The sequence below is a fragment of the Gorilla gorilla genome, chromosome 23, assembly GCF_029281585.2.
Source record: "Gorilla gorilla gorilla isolate KB3781 chromosome 23, NHGRI_mGorGor1-v2.1_pri, whole genome shotgun sequence".
In the NCBI taxonomy this organism is placed as follows: domain Eukaryota; kingdom Metazoa; phylum Chordata; class Mammalia; order Primates; family Hominidae; genus Gorilla; species Gorilla gorilla.
The window spans coordinates 24175804-24197322 of NC_086018.1; the positions used below are offsets into that span (position 1 = coordinate 24175804).

General features: G+C 45.8%; 1 protein-coding gene and 1 long non-coding RNA gene across 14 annotated transcripts in view; one reads left to right on the forward strand and one right to left on the reverse strand.

The window, feature by feature from the left end:
- Positions 1-6241: 6241 nt before the first annotated feature.
- Positions 6242-13664, reverse strand: LOC129529422 (uncharacterized). Of its 4 annotated transcripts, XR_008674919.2 has the most exons (5): positions 13316-13548; positions 11093-11222; positions 8364-8833; positions 7476-7617; positions 6263-6613 (listed from the first exon to the last, which is right to left on the reverse strand). It is a non-coding gene; the product is annotated as an uncharacterized lncRNA (long non-coding RNA). The 4 variants fall into 4 exon arrangements; XR_008674921.1 differs by having other exon boundaries at positions 6263-7617; positions 8136-8833; positions 13316-13552; XR_008674918.2 differs by having other exon boundaries at positions 6263-7617; positions 13316-13546.
- Positions 13554-21519, forward strand: part of SEZ6L (seizure related 6 homolog like) — a 213218-nt gene continuing 205252 nt past the window's right edge. For all 10 annotated transcript variants that reach the window (XM_004063200.4, XM_019018736.3, XM_019018737.3 and 7 more), the window contains exon 1: positions 13554-14076. In XM_004063200.4, the coding sequence (XP_004063248.2) occupies positions 13983-14076 (94 nt within the window). In that variant the 5' untranslated portion in view covers positions 13554-13982. The remainder of the gene's footprint in view (positions 14077-21519) is intronic.

Here is a 21519-nt window from a genome sequence, read left to right on the forward strand (position 1 = left end):
ATCCCTATAAATCTTGTACTTGAATTTCTGGTACAAAAAAAAATGTGTTTTGAAAAAGTGAATGAATGAATGGTCATTGAAAAGAGTCAAAGGCTAGAAGTTTATGCTTTGGTACATAGTGTTCAATAAATGCTTTTTGTATGGATGGGGAAGAAAAAAGGAGGGAAGGAGGGAAAGAAGGGAGAAAGGGAGGAAGGAGGGAATGAAGGAAGGAAGGAAGGGAGGGAGGGAGGGAGGAAGGGACGGAGGGAGGGAGGGAGGGAGGGAGGGAGGGAGGGAGGAAAGGGAAGAAGGTGTCTCAGAGGCTTGGGGCTTGAAGTAGCCAGGCACTGAGCATTCATGAAGTGGCCTATAAAACCCCCATGGTCTGGTCCTTGCTCAGACCACAGGTTCCCCTTGCACCACTCATTCCCTTTTTCATAACACTTCACATCAGCCTCCTTTCAGCTCCAAATCTTTACAAATTCTGTTTCCTTGGTCAGGAATGGTCTCTTTTTAAGATGTGTCTCCTTACACTTAACTAAGTCTCAGCCAAGAATTTGCTTCCTCTAGGAAGCCCTCCCAGAGTTCTCCATTATGTCACATGTATATGTAACTATAATACCTCCTGTATCACCTGGTATTTCTCACTTATGTAATTAGCTGCTTAATGGCGGACTCTTCCCAGTGGAATGAAAACTCTCTTCCATGTTCTCGGGGCTCATCACGGCACCTGGCACATAGTAAGTGCTCAATAAATATTTGATGAAGGCTCAAGTGAGTGATGCAGCCATAGTGCCTGGTCTGGCTTTAACCTTAGATCTAGGGCTTTCCTGGGAAGAGCCAGGCTTCCAGAAACTTTCATCTACAGGCATGCTGTTCCCACTCCCACAGCACCCCAAACCAGCCAAATGGCAAAATGCACCCAAAATCTGGGAAAAGCCTGCAACAAATCATCTTAGAATAGTTACAGCTTCTGTCCCAGCCAGCACTGTCACAGGCAGCTTAATTATGGTCATTAGGACCCACATTAAAACATGATTATAACAAAATTGAAATTAGCTGTATAACACATCCAAATTTTTCGGTATGCTTATTGATTTTCCTCCTCTATTAATCAGAGGGCTACAGTAAATTCAGATAGATCTGGTATAATTAAAACCGAGCTTGTAAATTCTAGTGAAAACTCTAATTAGCATCTGTCTTTTGTTAAGGATAGCGAGGTGGGAATGTATATTTTTCTGCAAAACATAATCAGGGCTTTCATGTTTCTTTCCTGGATCTTTGGTGGGGCAGGTTGTCATTCCTTTTTAAGAGGAATTTAAAATTGGATGGAAAAAAGATGCAAGTCATAAAGACATCTAAGAGATGCCAAAATAAGAAGTGGTTGGTTAAAAGAAAAATGATTAGTTGAACCGGGTGATTGGAGGCATGTGGATGAAACAACCAATTGAATTGTTCTCTTTTCAGTATGGTGGAGTGGCTTTGAAATCAGCCAACTTTGAGTTCAAGTCTGAACTCTGCTATTTACTACCTAGGTGATATTGAAAAAGTGTTGTTTTGCCTAGCTGAGCCTCCGTTTCCTCATCTGTGAAATGGGGATAATGATAGAACCTACCCCATAAGGTATTTGGAAGGATTAATGAGATTACAGTTTTTTCAGCTTGTAGTAAAACATTGATAATTAGGAGTTGCTACCATCTTCATCATCATCACCACCATCATCCACACCACCACCATCATCTTCATCACTATTTACATCATCATTATTATTTTCATCTAATAAAGAGAAAACTCAATGCTTGTCATGGCTCTAATGAGCTTCATGGCATAGTGAAAACATGACTTTGAATTCAGGTAGCCTTCCACTCTGTGCCACTCATAAGCTATGTGACCTCATACAAGTCATTATATTTCTCTAAATCTGTTTTCTCATTTGTAAAATGAGCACAGCTTTCAAGAGGATGTTGAAGATGTAATGAGGAATGTTGATTATGCCTGGCATGGAACAAGTCATTTAACCAATGTTGACTCCACATCTCCCATATCCAGTCCTGTATCCTCAACAGACTGCTTAGTTGGTGGTATATCTCAGGCAAGTACAGAATATAAAATAGCCTCTGGGTTTCTAATCACCAGATGTCTTTAAGAGGCATCCTGTTGGCTTTTCAGTACTGCCTCCTACAAGGCCAGTGTTCCATTGTCATGGCTTTAGTTGCTGGGGAGCATTTCTGTTATCATAGAAGGGATCGTAGAGCTCATCACACATTCCACCTGCTCCCCTGCATTTCTCAGCTTTATCTGTGGCCAGAGTGAGGTTGTGTGACTACTTCTATCCAATAGACTGTGAACATAAACATGGCATTTCCATTTGGAGAGAGGGAAAGAGCAGTGGTCAGAAAGTCATCACTAGAGATAATAAAACTGCAGAATGGGAGTGACAGATTATCAAGTCACTGCAGGGAAGACAGTTGTCCTGGAAAGCAGCTGAAACTCCACAGGACTTTTGTGAGCGAAAAATAAACCATTGTTGCATTAAGCAACTCCAGTTTTGAAGTTTGTTACAGCGGCATACGCTCACCTATACTGATTAAAACAATGATTGATCAATCAAGTCCATTTATCTGATTGTGGTTCTTGCTCTGAATGCATTAGTGGGTTGGTGGATACTGCCCTCTCAGGGGCTGATGGACTTACTTCCAGAGCAGATTTTGGGTAGAGTAGATGGAACCTGGAACTCCTGAATCCAGAGATCTGCCATGACACTCGTGCCCTTTTATGCAATCTGAAGCTGTTCCCTTACAGTTCACATGCCTTAAATAGCTGAGAGGAAGGAATGTGGAAAGCCCAAACATCAGGGGCCTCAACTGCCTCCTTTACAGTCACATAGTCCCCCTGGGCATATTGGGGTGCCCAGTGGAATTAATATGTGGAATACCATGGGCATCTATTGTTTTCCCTGACCAGAATCCACACTCACTTTTATTTGGATACCAGCACCTTAATTTTGTTTTGAAAACCACTCATTGGATGCAAGCTTGGTGGGCTTTTCAATCAAAAGGCACCGTCCTCATTTTCCCAAAAGGGGGCACATGACTCAACCTCAGTAATGATTCATGCCAAAGTGCAGCCACTTCGAAGAAGTGGGGAGGGTCCCTGCTTCCTAGATCCTCAGAACTGGTTTGGTGCTCTCCCAGGTTCAACTCCCTTTGGTCTGTGAGATACTCCTATCTTTCTAACAAAGCCCTCCAACCCTTTTCTGGCTGAATGTAGTCAGCCTCAGTTCCTTTCCACCAAAGAACCCTAAGAAATGTATAGTCATGAATGTCATCCCATGCCAACAAAGCTAAGAAATGTATAGTCATGAATGTCATCCCATGCCAACAAAGCCCCTGTCATACGCTGGTGCCTTGCTGCACTCTGTTGTCTCATTATTCTAACCTTGGAATGTATTTTATGTCTGATGCAAACATAATCATAAACTAAGTCAACATAACTCAGTAGATAAGGAAGATGTAGTTTTATGTATTCACTCGACAAACATACTGTGATTGCCAACTATAAGCAAATGCACTTCTAGGTACTAAGAATAAAGCAACAAATGAAACAGATTTTAAAAAAAACACCGCCCTCATGCAACTGACATTCTAGTTGGAAGAAGCAGACATAAACAGCGCAAATAAGTAACAATATAATATTCAGATGCTGAGACGTGCAATGGGGAAATAAAACAGGGCAGGAGGATGGAGAGAACATGGAACAGGAACTGGGGGCAGATGAAGAGGCATCACAATTTTAAACTCCTTGTTCAGGGAAGACCTTGCAGAGATTTGAGCAAAACCTGGATAATAGAGTTGTGTGTTCTCTTGTTCATGTCTCCAAATTCCATTTTGCAGGTGATTCGGTTTATAGGGTTGTTGTGGGAACAGGATCTGACACTTAATAAGTACGCAATAAACATCATCTGGAAAACGAGCTCGAAGGAGCCGCCATTCAGATGCCAAGTCAGCTCTGGGTGTGTGGGGAGCGTCAGCACCCACCCTCCAATCCCAAGCTGTCACACTGAGGCTGCTGCATCTCAGAGGCCCCATGCAGAGCCCCTTCTCCTTCAGGTCCTGGGAACTGCTAAGGCTGAGGCCTCAGAGGTTGTTGGGCCTTCAGATCACCAGACCCTGACCCAGACTGCTCTAATTAGGGACATCCAACAGAGATGGGGGCACGTGGGGAGAGAGAGAGGGAAAGAGAAAAGTGGGGAGAGGAAGAGAAAGAGGAAAGAGAGGGAGGAGAGGGAGAGGAAAGTGAGACAGAGAAAGAGGAAGGAGGGGAGAAGAGAGAGGGAGAGAAAGGAGAAAGAGGAGGAAGAGAGAGAGAAAAAAGAGATGGTGGGGAGAGAAGAAAGAGAAAGAGGGGGAGAGAGGAGAGAGAGATAAAGAAAGGGAGAGAGAGGTGAGAGACAGACAGAGGAAGACAGAAGAGAGGGGAAGAGAGAGGAAAGAGGGAGAAAGGGAAGTAAGAGAGTGGAAGAGAGAGGGAGGAAAGAGAAGAGGAGAGAGGGAAGGAGGGGGAGAGAGCAAAGAGGGAGAGAGAAAGTAGAAAGAGATAAGAAAAGAGAGAGAAAAGAGAAAGACAGGGAGAGAGGAAGAAGGAAAGGGGGAGATGGAGGAAGAAGAAGGAGAGGAAGTAGAGGGAAGGAGGGAGGGAGAGAGAACAGAAAAGCAGTGCACTAGGAGGTAGTGGATTGTATCTCATTGGAGAGAAGCAGGTAGAACTGTGGGGCCTCTGAGGTGGGTTAGTGGCTTTGACCCAGGTGGCTAGGGTACAGTTCCTCCAACATCTCCAGCTCCTCCCCGCTGCCCTATCCTGACTACATTCAAGAAATGGTCCAGGGCATGGATTTGGGATATAGGTGAACCTGCGTTCTCCTGGGTTCAACCCCCATCTCTGCCATTGCCTGGACAGGTGAACTTGAGCAATCCCACCACTCTTTCATTCTCAACTGAATATTATCAACTTCACAGGTTAAAGTGAGGATCATGATGTGGTTTACGGAAGGCACACTGGCATGTGCCAAGCACACAAGGGGTGCTTAGTCAACATTCGATGCTGCTGTTATCACTCTAACCAGGTTTGGGGATTAGCTCTGTCCTGGCTCTGGGTCCTTGGACTCTGGGGTGAACTCAGCCCCTGAGGAGATTCCTGGTCTCTGAAACTTTCATGCAAAGCCATGGTTATGGTTCTGAACAGGAACTTTCTGTGCAGTGGTTCTTAAGTCCCAGCTGCACACTGGAATCACCTTGGAACTTTAAAAAAATACAGATCCTGGGCCCACACCCAGAGAATCTCACATAATTAACTCGGGGTGCAACCTGGGCATCCGAATTTCTAAAAGCTCCATGGATGATTCCAAGATGCAACCAAAGTTGAGAAGCACTGTCTAGGGCTTTGATTTAATCTTCCATATTTATTCCTAAAGAAGGAGATATACCCAGACACCATTTCCTTAGGCAGCCACACAGACCACTGGATTATTAATTTTTTTTCAAATTTGGTTCCACAAACATTTGTTAAGCATCTACTATGTTCCTGGAACATTGTTGGCCACTGAATAAGCACTGTTCCTGTCCTCAAGCAGCTTGAAGTCTGGGTGGCCATACAGTGAGTAAACACAATGCTTGAGAAGACCACAGGAGCGGTGAGGAAAGAAACATCACCCAAATGCAGGAATGCGTGGGAAAGAAGCAGGTGCAGGGTCACACCTAAAGCACAACGTGGAAAAATGAGTAGCAGTCTTCTCTAGTAGAGAGGTAGGGGGAACGTGGATAGCCCATGCTGTTCAGGGTTGAACAGCATGAACAAATGTGGGTTGGTGAAAAACTTCTAGGGAGATGGGACAAAATGAGGAGGGAAATTGCCTATAGGCAGGACTATATAGCAAAGGGTGAAAGGGTAGGAGAGGAATCCAGGTAGCAAAGGTCTTACAGCCAGGCTTAGATCTGTGGGGTTCATATTATGGGAACTGGGGAGCCATGGAAGGCTGTAGGTTAAGGGGAAGCCTTTATCCTGTGCTTAAGACTTCAGGGTGTGGCTGCTGTTAAGTGCTGGAGTGTGGGGCAACTGAAGAAGAAAACGTCTGTGCTTGGCAATTTCCTCTCAAGTAATTTTATTCCATTCCCTTCCATCATGCAGAAACCTGAAGTTATCCTGAGAACAAACGTCACTGCCATGGAAACAGTAAGAGAAACAAACAATGCGTGCACTGTATAAAATTGTACATAAAGGCTGTTTATTTTTCATACCACTATTTTAATAGGTGAGGATGGCAGTGATGGGCTGGAGGAACAGCAGGCTTTAATGGTGCCGCTAATGTTACCTATTCTTAAAATGACTTGAAATGCTCACAGACATTCAGCCATTGGCACTTAGATCATGTCTCTGGCTGGGAACTCCCGCTGGTTTAGAGTCTCACTGCCGGGAAGCATCACCTGTTCCTGGAACTGAAAGGCAGTATGGCCAAGCGGTTATAGACTCAAGCCAGAGGTCAGACAGCCCTGGGTTCCAGTCCTACTTCTGTCACACTTACTGATTGATGACTGTTGGCAAATTTCATCACCCCTCCAAGCCTCTGTTTACTCATCTGCGAAGTGGAAATATAGTCATTCGTTTATTCCTTCATTGGAAAGTTAACAAGACTTCACTGAAAACTTGCTATGTGCTTTGTTCTAAGGGTCCTGGCATCCACTGAGCTTAAAGTCTAGTGGGAGAACAGAGATAATATACCTGCAAACACATAAATAAGAGACATAATTGTAGATAGTGATAGAGGCTAAGAAAGATTTAAAGCTGAGGTTGTTCTCTCTGATGAGATGCCAGTCTAGCTGGCTACAGAAAGAGGAAGAAGAGCCAGCTGCTTATATATCAGAAGGAAAGGCCTTCCAGGCAGGGACACGGCAAGAGGAAAGTCCTAGACAGATCTAAGATTAGAATCCTTGCAGCTGGGGTTTTATAAAAGGAGGTACAAGATAAGGCCAAACAGGGAGGAGAGACCAGATCAGAAGGGTCCTACAGGATAAGGTAGGAGTTTGGGTTATAATAATACTAACCTTCTAGAGTGGTTGTAAGGATTACATGAAATCTCAAGTGGTAAACTCTAAGCAGCTGCTTAAAAAAATGTCAGCTTTTACTTTCATCAAGACAACTGTAGTAGAACTCATCATCTCTTGGGTCTAGTTGCTGACATCATAAAATTATTGAATTTCAGAAGTGAGAGATCATTTTTCCTAATTTTTCATATGAGTGAATTAAGGGCAAGGGACTTACAGAAGTCACACAGGAGTTAGTGGTGGAGGCTCTGGGCTTTCCAATTTCTGCCCACTGTCCATTGAGTTCTTGAACTCAAGCCCATGCCATGATCTCTATGGGGAAATTCTTTGGCTTCTGTTTCTGCTGGGTGGTACTTCCTTCTAGGGGACAGTGTAGGGTCATGAAAAACCACAGACCTGGTGCTGCGAGTGTGTGGCTTCTCCCTGTGAGCCTCAGAGTGTCCACAGACATTAGTCCTTCTTCCCTCCTCCTGACACAGAGGCTGTGTCTGTCCTCCTGTATCCTCCCCGGCACAGAAGCTGGGCGTTGGCTGGGGAGCTGAGAGAAAGGACAGGCTATTGATCAGTAGGGACCTGACCCAGTATGGCCTGTTCAATATTCCATACTAAGAGAGTGGTGAGATTTGAGAGGAAGTCAAAGGGCTGGAGAATGTTCCTGTAATTGAACAGAGCAGTGCTGCCTTAGTTAATTTCGAGTGAGGAGGCTCACACAAAAAATGGGTCAGATTGACCAAGCCCCTGATGGGTTTGGAAGTTTTACTTATTCTGCACCCTTAACCCCAGCTGGGCTTTCCTCTGGGTACAGACACCCATAAATACACATAATAAACCCTATGAGAGAAGAGATTTTTCTAGCATTTGGGTTCTATTTTTCATATACAATTTATATAATGCATGATCATTGCTCCTGTTTATTGAGCACCTACTACAGGCTGGACAATCAGTTCAGCAGTGAACATGCATCCCCTCTTTTACTTCCATAATAACCCTAGGAAGTAGTTATTAATAGTCTTCACCTTATACAGACAAGTAAATCCACATTTAAAAGTTACTCACATAGGACAGAGTTCTGATATGTCTGATTCCAAATAAACCTGCTGATTCCAGAGGGTACGTGAACTCATGGGGTCCCCAAACACAAAAATCTTAGAATAACTCATAGATGTGTGCTGCTGTGCTGATGCAGGCTGTTCTTTATGGACTGAAAAACGTATGTGTTACAGTTTATAATGCCAAAAGAGTGTATAAATATACACAGTATCTTTAATTGATTTTTCTTCTCACCTTTGAGGCCCAAGAACATAAGCCTTAGTCAGGAAAATCTCCCAGCTGGGTTTGCAGGAACTTGACTGTGGGGGCCCGATTCTATCCAATATGTTTGTCCCTCTCTTTCAGCCTGCTCCACGTTCCTGATGGTGCACTGGTTTTCTTTCCTGTCTGACCAACAAGCCTCTGGAGAATGGTCACCATCTTACAGGCTCACTTTGTATTCTGTAAACTTTCAGTTTGAAAATAAACACATTGTCTCCCTGTCAAAGCTCTACCGTGCATGAGTATTTCTCAAGAGCCAGGGCGGATGGTAGAGACAGACCAAGCATTTCCAAGGAAACCAAAGGGGCATAATTGCTTCTTTCCAGGTAATGTGGATGCACTGGATGGGGTCGGCTGCGTCACAGTGGATCATTTTCTTGTTAGCGTCTGGCCAGAGTGATGTGAGTACCACGGGCTTCCTGAATGACGCTGCACAGGCCCATCTGCAAGTTACAAAGACCAAATTGAAAATAGATCATGGAGACACTGGTTGGATACTCTGCCTTCCCTTGAAAGATCCACGGTGGGTTTGTCCACTGAGACATACTATTGCTGGGACTTTTTTGTTTCTTTTCATTTTCTTCTTATCTTTTAAGATGACTTTTTTTTGTATTTCGTTTTTACCCTAAGACAAAAGATTTTTCTCTTTTTTTCTCTCAGTGATTAAAATCTTTCCATCAACCAGGTGTTCCTAAGGGGGATACATGATGCAAGGTTTGGCAGGGCGGGGGTGTGAATAAATGTGCGTTGATGGAGAAAGTAGTCACTGAGCATAGGCTGTCTGATGACCTCAAAATCAAGCCCCTGATTAATCATAATCTGAGTAGACAAAGAAATGGGATCACAGACACATGACGACAATGACTTCCATTAATTGCAATGATGCTGTTTTAGCCTCAGGACCTTGCACTTGCTGTGTTCTCCACCAGGAATGTGCTGCAATCTGCGCTTGGTGTCGTCTCATCATTCCTTTCTCTACTTAAATGTCTCCTATTCTAGGAACCCATCCCTGATCATCCAAAAAGAATTTGCCTCTTTTACTCTCAAATCACCTTGCTTTATCTTCCTCATAGAATTAAAGCTCTCTGAAATTCCTATTTATTAATGACTTTATGGTCTATTTCTCATCTGTACAAAATAAGCTCTAGAGAGCAAGAACTTTGTCTTGTTCACTGTGTATTATCAGTGCCCAGAACAGTGCCTGACATATGCATTATCCTAAGTGCTTTATAATGATTGTGTCATTGATTGCTAAATGATAGCCTTTTGTTGAAATGATTACTGGAAGGTTAATTCAGTTGTTCAAAATCACACCACTGTTAGTTAGTGGCAGATAAACCATTTAAATTGAGGCTTGTTGGGTTTGAAGGTCCAGGCTTTTAACTGCTCTGCTAAACTGCCTCCCCTGGCATACAGCATTAATTTTGGAAGTGGTTTGGGCCCTTGTGTTGCCAGACTTCACTAGACTGTCAGCCCTGGAGAGCCAGAGACAGAGTCTGTTGCATCCACAGCACTCAGCACTGCTTGCCACATGGTAGCCATTCAATAAATAGTAAATGCTGAAACAGTATTTGTAGATAGATGGACAGATGGGTGAGTGGGTGGGTGGTTGAGTGGATGGATGGGTAGATGAATGGATGAATGGAAGGGAGGAGGGAAGGAAGAAAAGAAGACAGAAAGGGAGGAAAGAAGGAAGGGTAGGTAGAGGGATAGATAAATTGTTGGATGGATGCATGGACTAGTAAATATATGGACAAATAGGTGGGTGTGTAGATAGGTGGGTAGATGAATAAGGAAAGAGAGTCCCAGAGAGACTGGTGACTCACTTAATATCACACAGCATTAGCCTTTAGTCCATCAGTTCATGGGATCTTCTCTATAACCCTAGGAAATAAGTGCCATAATATCCCCTCATCCACGAGGATATTATTATCCATTTATGTCAATCACTCCATGTGATAAGTGTTATTTTTATCCCTACTTCTCAGAAGAGGAAAATAAAGCTCAGAGAGGTTAAGTAACTTGCCCTTGTCATCCTATAAGGAAGTGGCAAGGCTAGGATATAACCCTTTGTCACCACTGTACTAATTTTAACCGCATAAGAGCTGATGCTCTGTTTATCACATGGCAAAATATAAGGTGAATAGAATTGTAGGCACACATCATCTAATCAGCAGAGAAGCTAAAATTATCTCCCCAGGTGGCATTGGGTAGGAGGAAGCTCACCCTGACACCAGAATCTAGGCAGCACATGCCCTATTAGACAGACCACAACATCACTGCCATGGAAACAGTAAAAGGTAAAAGGTAAACCAAGTGTGTGATATCGAGCAAGTTACTTTGCCTCCCTGGCCCTCAGTTTCCTCATCTGTAAAATGGCTACCAAAATTGTGATTGCAGATTTTCATCTGCAAACTGTTCTAGTCCCTTTCAGAATTCTATTTCTATTATGCTATTTCTTCTTCCAAAAATAGTCTTAATACTGCTCCTAAATAATCACTTTATGTTCCCAACATCACAATCTCAGATAATCAGGTCTGTGTCCCATTTCCTCAAGACTTTTCTCTGTGCCTTGTTTTAGCCAGCAAATGGAATGAGTAAATCACGGTCCATATGTTCAATGGGTTAATGGTTTACAGTGTCACTTCTTCCACATAAGACACCTGCATGCAAGCAATGATCTAGAAGTTCAATGTACTTACCAAAGTGAGTAACCCCATTGATGGACTTTTAGTGATGGTGGCCCTTCTGGTAGTGATGAGAGGTTGAAGCTTCAGCAGGTAGCAACCAAATCACAGCACAGAGGCAGCCACCAAATTTCTGGGAAGTAGCCTGTGAAGGTGAAATGGGTTCTGGCTCTGTAGTCAGGGCTGGCCTTGAACCTGCCAAATCCCACTGCTTCCTGACTGAGTGACCTTGGCTGGGTTGGGACCCCCCACAAAAAATCAGATACTTATCTTTCAGATGGCAATAACCACACCTCGTTTTCAGGACGATTATGAAATTGAAATGAGAGACCATGCTCGGTGTGGGACAGCACCTGGCAAACAGTGGATTCTTTACACAACAGTTTCCTTCTCAGTTGGGTTGTTTGGTTTTTTTCTTGTAAATTTGTTTAAGTTCCTTATAGATGCTGGATATTAGACTTTTGCAGATGCATAGTTTGCAAAATTTTTCTCCCATTCTGTAGGTTGTCTGACATTACTGGGTATATACCCAAAGGAATATAAATTGTTCTATTATAAAGACACATGCCCATGTATGTTCATTGCAGCACTATTCACAAGAGCAAAGACATGGAATCAACCTAAATGCTCATCAATGAATGAGCATATATATGGTACATATACACCATGGAATACTATGCAGCCATAAAAAAGAATGAGATCATGTTCTTTGCAAAAACATGAATGGAGCTGGAGACCATTATCCTTAGCACACTAATGCAGGAACAGAAAACCAAATATCACAAGTTCTCGCTTATAGGTGGGAGCTAAATGATGAGAGCACACAGACACATAGAGGGGAACAACACACACAGAGGCCTACCAGAGGGTGGAAGGCAGGAGGAGGGAGAGGATCAGAAAAAAATTACTATTGAGTACTAGGCTTAATACCTGGTTGGTGAAATCATCTGTACAACAAACTCCCATGACACAAGTTTGCACACATAACAAACCTGCACAAGTACCCCTGAACCTAGGAATTAAAAATAGTTTTCTTGCCTCCAAGTATGGAGCTAACCTATCTCTTCGTTTTTCTCTCGCTCGCTTTCTTCCCTTTCCCCTCTTCCTCCATCTTCCTTGCTTCTTTAGGTTTCCATTGAACAAGTCTCACTGAGCACCCACTGCATGCCTGCATTATACTATACAGAGCCTGAGCGTATAGCAACAAACAGGCAAGGTCATTCCACAGAGAGCTGGCAGCCTCATACAGTAAGGCATGGAGTGCTTCATCTTCTCCAAAGGAGAAATCAGCCCTCCTGCATCCCTGCCTCAGCCACCTTCTTTATAAAAACCAGTTGGGTTTACTGCCAGGAATGGAAACCTCTTGCAGCTGAAGATAGGATTTTATGGGGGGGCTCTCTGTCCCCCAAAGCCTGAGGCAGGTTTGGGCCTATAGTCAGTGGCCTGTAAAAGAGCATGGTTTGAGTGAGTAAATGGGGAAGCTCTGGGTGTGGAGCGTCTTCTGAAACCCTGAGCCAGAGTGCTTCTCCTTCCCTCCTCCATCCAGTGTTCACCTCCCCCACCCATTCTTTCTAGGGACTCCCGGCTCCACCACGCTGCTAAAGACATATTCCTCCCCCTGTTGCTGCCTGCAACCTTCTCTCCATCTGCTCCCTCTGCCTGTTCAGGCTGCAGTGTGTAGATAGTATGGCAAGGTAGGGTGGGGGGAGGAGGACAGCTTCTAAATTGGGTGAGAGGCCTGTAAAGCCTGACCGGTCTGCCAAGGCTACACAGGGAGAGACAGTCAGTCTCCAGGACTGTGCATAAGCTTGTCCCCACCTAGCTCTCTGCCAATGTCTGTCCCCAAGTATCTGTTTGTCTCCCTCATTGATTGTCCCTCACTACCTCTATTTGTGGAGAAAAGACTTTGCTTGAGAATCAGGCCTGGGCAAGAATGCTGCAGAGGTGGGCCTTGTAGTCCTGCTCAGATAGGGAAGCGGGTACAGGAAGAGGCAAGCGGCTGACCTGAGAGGAAGCCTCGCAGCTCTAGTGCCCTGCCGGCAGTGGGGTTATGGGAGACAGGGCTCAGATTAAAAAGTGGAGATGGATCTTAATTTAGAGTTCGTGATTGGGCTTCAGAGGGGTCCAGACCCCCTCGTGTTAGATGCACAATTTTGTGGCTATGTGTAGTGTTCTAGTAGATTCACAGCTCTCACCAGATCCACAGAGTTAGAGACTTTCTAGGTTATGGGGACTCACTTTGGAAGCAGCGGGGCCCTGGCGGGGAAGCAGGCTGGCTGGATCCCAGAGGGCTCTGGAAAGAACTGGAACTGGGATGTATCTGGAAGGCTGGGCAGGCAATGGAAAGCTCCGGGCTGCTCATAAGCTCGGTTTCCAGGGCTCCATCACACCGTCTGGAAAATGGTCCGGGTGCTCTCCAGCCTGGCCTGGCCAGGCAGAGCTGCTGGGAGCGTCAGCAGGGAGAGAAAACGCTCGGCTCCCAGGACGCAAGGGGAATTGGCGTTAAACTTTGCAGGGCCGACGGGCCGGCGGCCAGAGGAGGCGGCTGGCACCCCCGGCGCCGCCGCGGCCCCTCCAGCTCACTGCCCGCTCGCCCGCCCCCTCCCTCCCTGCACTCGCTCGGCACAGACTCGGCCCCAGCCCCCTCCCTCCTCCCGCTCGCTCCACGCTCGTTCGCTCGCTCGCCGGCTCCTCCTCACTCGCCCGCCCGCGCCCGGCGCAGCTCGGCCAGAGCGACCGCGGGGCTGAGCGCGCGTCCGCCCAGGGGGCTCCGGAAGCTGCCCCGGCCCGCGGCCCCCTCCCTCGCTCCCGCTTCCCCTTTCTCGCTCACCGCCGCCCTCCTTCCCCAGCTCCCTCGCCGTCCGCCCGCCCCACAGCCAGCGGCTCCGCGCCCCCTGCAGCCACGATGCCCGCGGCCCGGCCGCCCGCCGCGGGACTCCGCGGGATCTCGCTGTTCCTCGCTCTGCTCCTGGGGAGCCCGGCGGCAGCGCTGGAGCGAGGTAAGCGCCCCGAGGGGCGGGGCGGGCAGGGGGCAAAGTTGCCGGGAGAGCGGGGCAGCCAGGGGTCGGGGCTGACCAGGGCGACTCAGGCACCACCCGCCGGGATGGGAAGCGGTGGTGGCTGTCCAAAATCGGGGCTAGGAACCGCGCGTCCCCTTGGCCCGGGCTGATGGGAGTGTGGAGGCGGGGATGTGTTGAAGGACTCGGGCGCTTCCCTGCTTCGGCTGCGGGCTCCCTTTCGGTCTTCCCCGGCTGTGGGGCTGATTCTCCTTTGCAGCCAAAGAGGATCTCCTTGGAGTGGGGTCGCCTCCAAACCCCAAATTCCCGGCGCTTCTCTGCAACCGCACCCGGGGCTGGGTGCCAGATAATTCTCTTCCTCTCCGGGAGAGGACAGGAAGGGGGGTGAGCAGCTGACCCACCCTGCAACTGAGGACTAGACTCAAACAGTGCATTTGCCGCTCCCCCCGACACCACAGAAACCCTTGACTCCTTTGGTTCAGGCTGCCCCGAGGGTCTGTGTCCCTGGATCGATCTCAGCCAAGCGTCAGGATACCGGACTTGGGTGTGGCTTTCGCTAGAGGCCGGTGGAGGGGGCTGAGGGCTCTGAGAACTTGGTAGGGGAGGGAGAAGAGATGTTAGTTAGCAGTTGGGAACCTGAACGGGCTCCCCTCTACTCTCTCCCCTACTGCCTAGCATCTCTGATCACTGTTAGGAATGGGGGTGAGGGGTGTTAGTTTCATCTACCACGTGTTTGTTGAATGGGAAGAGGGGCCCAAGTTTAGCAGAGAATGACACCTCCTCTTTCTCAGACCTGCAACCATACCCTCTCTCCACCCCGGTAAGGTACCCCAGGAAAAGTTATAGGTGGGGTAGAGGGCCAGATAGAGAGAGGGGTGCAACGCCTAACTCACCCAAAGCTAACCCTAAGAGCTTCGGGGGTTTTCTCAGGCACCTAGGAGACCCGAAAATCAATGGGAGCGTTAGTTGGCCACAGGACCCGGCCTTCTTGCAAGGTCCCAGAAATGCGCTCCTCACGTGTAAAAAAGCAGACAGCTGCCCAGGCTGAAGACAGAGGGAGCACAGGCACTGTGCTCATCTGGGGCTCCGCCTCTGTCATTTGCACCGTCTTGACTCGGAGTTGGGGGACAGGCGGTGTTCTTTTCCGGGGAGTTCTGGACCCCCAGCGCGCGCACCTGCTTTCAGCACCAAAGGCCCTGGACAGCTCTCAGCTCCATGGGCCCTGGCTCTGGGTCCCTTTCCCTTCAACCCTTCCCGGTGGCCTGGAGTGCCCCCCTCAGCACAAATCAGGCATTTTATCCCCCATCTCCCCGTCTTTTTAAATGTAGAGCCCGGAGTGCAGAGCAAAGGAAATTGTTCATCACCTTTTGTTTAACAAAGCATATCGTTGAAGAACCCCCACCCCTTTTTTATGAGGCAATAATGTCCACAATTTACACCAGGTCTGGACAGTTTCTCTGGGAAAGATAGGGAAAGAGATTTGGTTTAAACAAATAGTTTCCACCACAGCATGGCCTTTCTTAATTAGCTGTCTCTTTCTAACAATGGCTTGGTGGCCTTGAACTGAGTCCAGCTCTCCCTCCCCCACCCCCTTTTGAATCTGTGTTGTGACTAACACACATATAAAAAGAACCTGAATCTACCCAGCAGCTTACTGGATTTTCTAAAGCAGTTCTACCTCTGAGGACTCCACTCTCCAATACACCACCTTGCAGGGAAAAAAAAAAGTGTCTTAATGGCACGTATTGAATTGTCATCTAAGACAAGGATTTCCTATTCTGTTTCCTTCGCGGGCTTCAAACACATTGTAAGAGCAGGGGGAGACGTGTGTGTTTTAATTTTTAAGACATTTCATACCATTTTTCCAACTGCTCAACACCATGGCTAGCCAGCATATTTTTTAAATTGACTTCAGGTCACCACCAAATTAAAGTCAAGTGATGTGCTACTTCAGAAAGCTCATTAACAACTGTGTGGTTCTGACTCTGAGTCATAAGGAGGGAGTGATATTGGCCAATGAGCATTGCCGAGTCTGGTGGTGCATTTGGAGACAATTGACCTTCCACAATAAATTCTATTTTTAATATACAGCCCAACATTCACTAATGTCAGATGGAGAACCATTCACCTAACTCGTTGTTGCGAACTAGTTCTTCTGCTTGCGGTGAAGTGAGGGGATTTGTAAATACTCAAAAGGGACTTGTTGCTACATTCTTATGCAGGTCACGTGGTTCTCTGGGCCATTTCGCTGTAAGGCATGAATAAGTATAAAGTATAACTTGTTTTTGAAGAGCCTCCTTATTGTCTAAGATATGCACATGGGGAATAATGGTAACTACATGCAAAGACTGCAAAGCCTAAGTATAATTTCTTTTCTTTTTCTCTTGAATTAATAAGGCAGATTCAGTATTGCTCAATAAGACTCAAACTTGCTGCTTCCCCAGTCTCTAACGTGTGTTGTGGTTAGATTCACTTAAAGACTATTTTCATTATGGATTGGCATTATTTTCCATAGAGTTTTGCCCGTTCCTGCCAGGGGCCACCGTATCTAAGCCTGAGGGATTCATCTTGTGTTCATATGGCTCAGTTAGGTATTAAGAAAATAATGTTACCTTCCTTTCCTTCCCCTTCCAAGGCAAAAGGATAGTTTCTGATCAGAGCGGCTTGTTTTCTTATTTTTGCTTACAAGTCCATTCCTGCAAGCTGTTCAAATGAGCTCGATTTACTGGCCCTCCTATTCTGTCCAGAGACAATTTATCCAATATACCAACTGTGCAGACCTCCACTAGGGGCGCTCCAAGATCTAGCTGGAGACTAAGGGCAGAAGAGAGGGGAATTCTGACCTGTGGAACAACCAGGTGTGTGCAACACCAAAGGTCAGCAGAATGGAGCTCCTCTCAGCCTGGAGGACTTGCTGTCATCTCTCCCCTCCCTCTTTCTGATTACTACATTTTATTACTGTTTCTCAAAGAAAAATTATTGGTCACCCTTGACACACGCAGTGAAAAAGAGAAAGAAAACGTAAAAAGAAGCCTGGAGAATGCTCCAAGGAAAATGTCAATCCAACTGCCCTTTTTGTATTTTTGCAGTTTCCTTCATGAAGCCAAATTGCAAAACATCCAAGAGGCTGTGGAAAGGCTGTTCTGGGGAGTTTGACTGAGCTGGGCACTGGAATTAGATTTATAAAGTCCAGGAAAAGAAGTGCAGCTCCATAATTAGAGTGACCTGGGTCCCGAAGCCAGCTCCATTGTCTATTAACACATGGCCTTCAGCAGAACTATTTTATCTGAACTTCCATTTCACCATCTGAGGAATGGGGGCAGGGGAAGGAGGGCTGATGATACCAGCCTGGAAGGATGGTTGCAGGGATTACATAATGCATGTAAAAGCAGCTGGCACGGAGTAGGTGCTCAAGTAATGTTTATTTCTTTCTTTCCCTGCTTTCCAAAGGGCAAACTGCTCCTATTAGTAGACACCAAGAAAACAAATCTCTGCGATTGGCATGAAGCAGATGTTGGTGTAAATATTGGGATAATTCAGGCTAAAGTAGAAAGGGTCGTTGAAGGGCATAGTGAGTAACTCCAGTTACCTGTATTCTCACCTTTGGCAGATGAGAATTTGACCTTGCCTGGTGCAGACACCCTTCCCTTCCAAACTCTCATGCTGTTTCTTTTTGAACCTAAATATTACCATCGGGAATCAGAGTTCATGGTACTGGAGATTGAGCGGATGCAGGAGAGCAGGTTAATGGTTGGGAAGAAGACATAAGAAGCAAGTCTTCTGGAAAAAGATATTTGCCCTTTCATTCATTCATTTGAATTTGCTGAGCACTTCCTATGTGTCTTAGTTCAACCTGCTATAACAAAAATGCCTTAGATAGGGTGGCTCAAACAACAGAAATTTATTTCTCACATTTCTGGAGGCTGGGAAGTCCAAGCTCAGGGCGCCAACAGACTCAGTATCTGGTGAGTGTCTGTCATCTCTCTTTCTGCTTTGCAGACAGCCACTTTCTAGCTGAATTCTCATATGGCCAAGAGAGACAGAGAGCCCGGGTCTCCTCATCTTAGAAATGCACTAATCTTTATCATGGGGGCCCTATCTTTATGATTTCATTTTAACCTAATTAATTCCCAAAGGCTCCACCTCCAAATGTCATTACATTGGTGATAAGGCCATCAACGTATTGATTTAGGGGGGACACAGACATTTGATCTATAGCACTATGCATGCGGTAGACCTTGTGTTGGGTGCTGGAGTACTATAATATGATAAGGCTCCTGCCCCAGTAATGGCAGCCTAGCAAGAGACATCTGCAGGTCAACTACTACCATCCATGCCATGTGGTAAGTTCTTTGGTGGGGGGATATCAGACATCTATGGGACCTCACGTGGATGTGTTTAATTCTCACCAGGGGTGGTCAGTGAAGGCCTCCTGGAGCACGTAGCATTTGAACTGGCCCTGAAGGGGATAGGACAGGTACCAGCAGCCAGAGGAGAAATTTCTACAGTAGGATAGGGAAAATCCTGAAGGCTTCACTCTCAGAACACATCACACCCCCGCGGAATTGGAGAGAGGAAACAGAGGAGCGAGTGGGAGGAGAAAGTAGGCAGGTGCACATGCTCACGCTCAAAAAAAAAAGATAATCTGTCGGACCTGCCTGTCCTCCCTGCTCTCCCCTGAACTTCACGGGCTGGGTAGACGAGAGCTGGAACAAAGGACTTTGAGCCGCGGTGTTCGCTATTGTCCACTAGAGGTTGTGATGACACCGAAGGAATCTTCTCAGAAGGGAGCGAGGCCCAGCTGCTGAGCACAGACAGCATCACACAGCCCTGGGTAAACACTGCTTTAGTGGATTTGCATGTTTGCATAATCCTCTGGTTACTGTAGTTCCTTAGAAGCATCCCTTTGGTGGCTGTGACAATAGGGAGCAGGGCAGGGAATAGGACTGCTTTGAGGAAAGGGTAAAAGTATGGTGAGTTGGGAGGAGGTCAGTGGACGCACGAGATATAATTTACTAGAACATGGCAAGGACTGAGTTTAAGCAATGCAAACAGCATTTATTGAGTGTTGATTTTGTGCCAAGCCTTATAATAAGTGCTTTATATAGATATGTGCAGAGAATTCTCACAATAGCCCATGAGAGAGATGCAGTTGTTATCTGCATTGTATGGACTGGGGAAACTGAGGTACTGGGAGGTTAAGCAATGCCTAACATCACAAAGGGATTGAAGTCCAGCCTCAGATCCAGGCTGGTGTCAGAATCATGACATCAAGTCCCACCACTACCTTTTATATCCTGCATTCCCCAAGACCACGTGCAGATTCTGATGGTTCATAGGAAGGGATGGTGTGTGTTTGCCAGATGCGCATGGGATGTGTACTCAATGCCTAACACAGTCCCTGGCACACATAGCAAGCATTTAAGTAAAGCTGGTCAAATTGAAGTGAGTCATAAGGTAAAACAGGTTACAATTTTATTTATAGGCAATTAATTCACAATCATTATAGTTAGTGAGCATTTACTATATCTCAGGCACTTACATTGGTTATTTTAATTAATTTTAACAATATCATTTCATTTTATAGATGAGGAAACCAAGGCTTAGAGAAGCTGAGTTATGCATAGGTAAGGTTTAAATCCTTGGTGGCTTCCAAGCTGGGTCCTTCTGTATTTCTAAATGAAATGTGTGAGAAAGACCGTTTCACCATTAATGTGCAGATAGTCTGGGTGGGTAAGTGCACCAAACTCCAAAGACTGACAGGACAGAAACCAAAACCAACTCTCAGTAGTTCCCAAAAAAGATGAACATAGGGATTATTCTTTCCAGTTGAGAAAAGGAGAAGACCTCGTAAAAGAGAGTGAGCAGTCCAGCTGGTTCATTGGTTGGCACCAAGATTATGTGACTGCTTGCAATTTCTCAAGTTTCCAGGTCACCCAACCATTAATGGACAACTCACATTGTATAAAATTGGTTTCTGTAAGCCCCTAAATTCAGGACCTAACCTAAACCATTTCCTATCTATGAGTCTCAATTTTTCCTTCTGTAAAATGGATCACAATAATCACTACCACATTCATCAAGCTGTCCTTACAGGGCTGGGATGGGACAAGAGAGTTAAGACGCTTTGCACATACCAAGAAATCAGTCCTTGGGGAAGTGAGTGCTGGCATGGAAGGCTGAAGACCTCAAACACCCCCATGTGTTTCTTCCCGGGCTTGTTATAGCCAGCATTATAGCAAATATAACACTGCTGTTTGCCATTGATTGTGGACCTACTGTGTGCCAGGAAGCTGTCTTTGTGCTTTTCCTGTATTCACGTATTTGATCCTCATGTGTTCCTATCAGGTGGTATGATAAACTAGATTTTACAGATAAGGCAACTGGGTCAGAACGGTACAAGCACTTGCTCAGGGTCTCATGGACAATGAGCGGTGGAGTCAGGATTCAACCCCAGAACTTTTTGATTCCAAAGCCCACGCTTGTTCTAGATACTGGGGCATGAAGACGTGGGTATCACATAGCACAGAGCAAAATGGAAATGGAGAGCTGATGCAAGCCTGGAGATCAAGGTGGTTTGACAGGACTCCAAGAGGGGAGATGCTTTCTCATCCAGTGGCAAATGCCAGGTGTCCCAAGTCAGCTTTCTGAGACAGAAAACAGTTTATCCCAGCCTCTTTCATACCTACTTTGATGGCTTGCGCGTGAGCCTTATTCTCATCTTACTCATGCTATTCCTGCAGCCTGGACTGTCATCCTAGAGGAGCGCATAGCTGGTTGTATAGAGAGGACTAAATCAAGTTCCCAACTGGCTGATTTTAACAGTATGATCTTGAGCTATTTACTTTAGTTCTCTAGGCCTGTTTTGGCCTGATAGATAAAATGAGAGGATTAGATTTACATTACAAGATTGTTAAGACTCGTCAATATGTGTGCATATTCATAGCTCATTGCAAGCACTCAATAAAAATTTGCCATTATTGCTCTACTATGAACCTGGTAAACTTCTATTCATCCTTCAGAACCCAGTCCTAATTCTCCTTTTCTGTGAAGTCTTCTCTTGCTTCTCTCCTCTCTATGCCAATTATGAATGATCCTCTTGGCCCCTTATCACATTTTATCCCTCTACTATGGGTAATTCATACACTGATAATGCCTGAGTTGCCAATTTACATAACTCCCTCCCCCTAAAGAATGAACTCTTAGAAAACCTCAACTGAATCTTACTCATTCATATGCCCCTTAGCCTGTATCTAATCCAGTATAAATTCTCAACCCATTATGTTAAATTACTTTTCCTCTTAATCTTAGTTTGGGGGAGGTGAAGTTAGAGTCCTGACATCTGAATTTAATTCCTGACTCTCCTATCCTGTGTGGTCTTAGGCAGCCTGTATAAACCTTGATTTTTTATCTGAAAAATGGGAA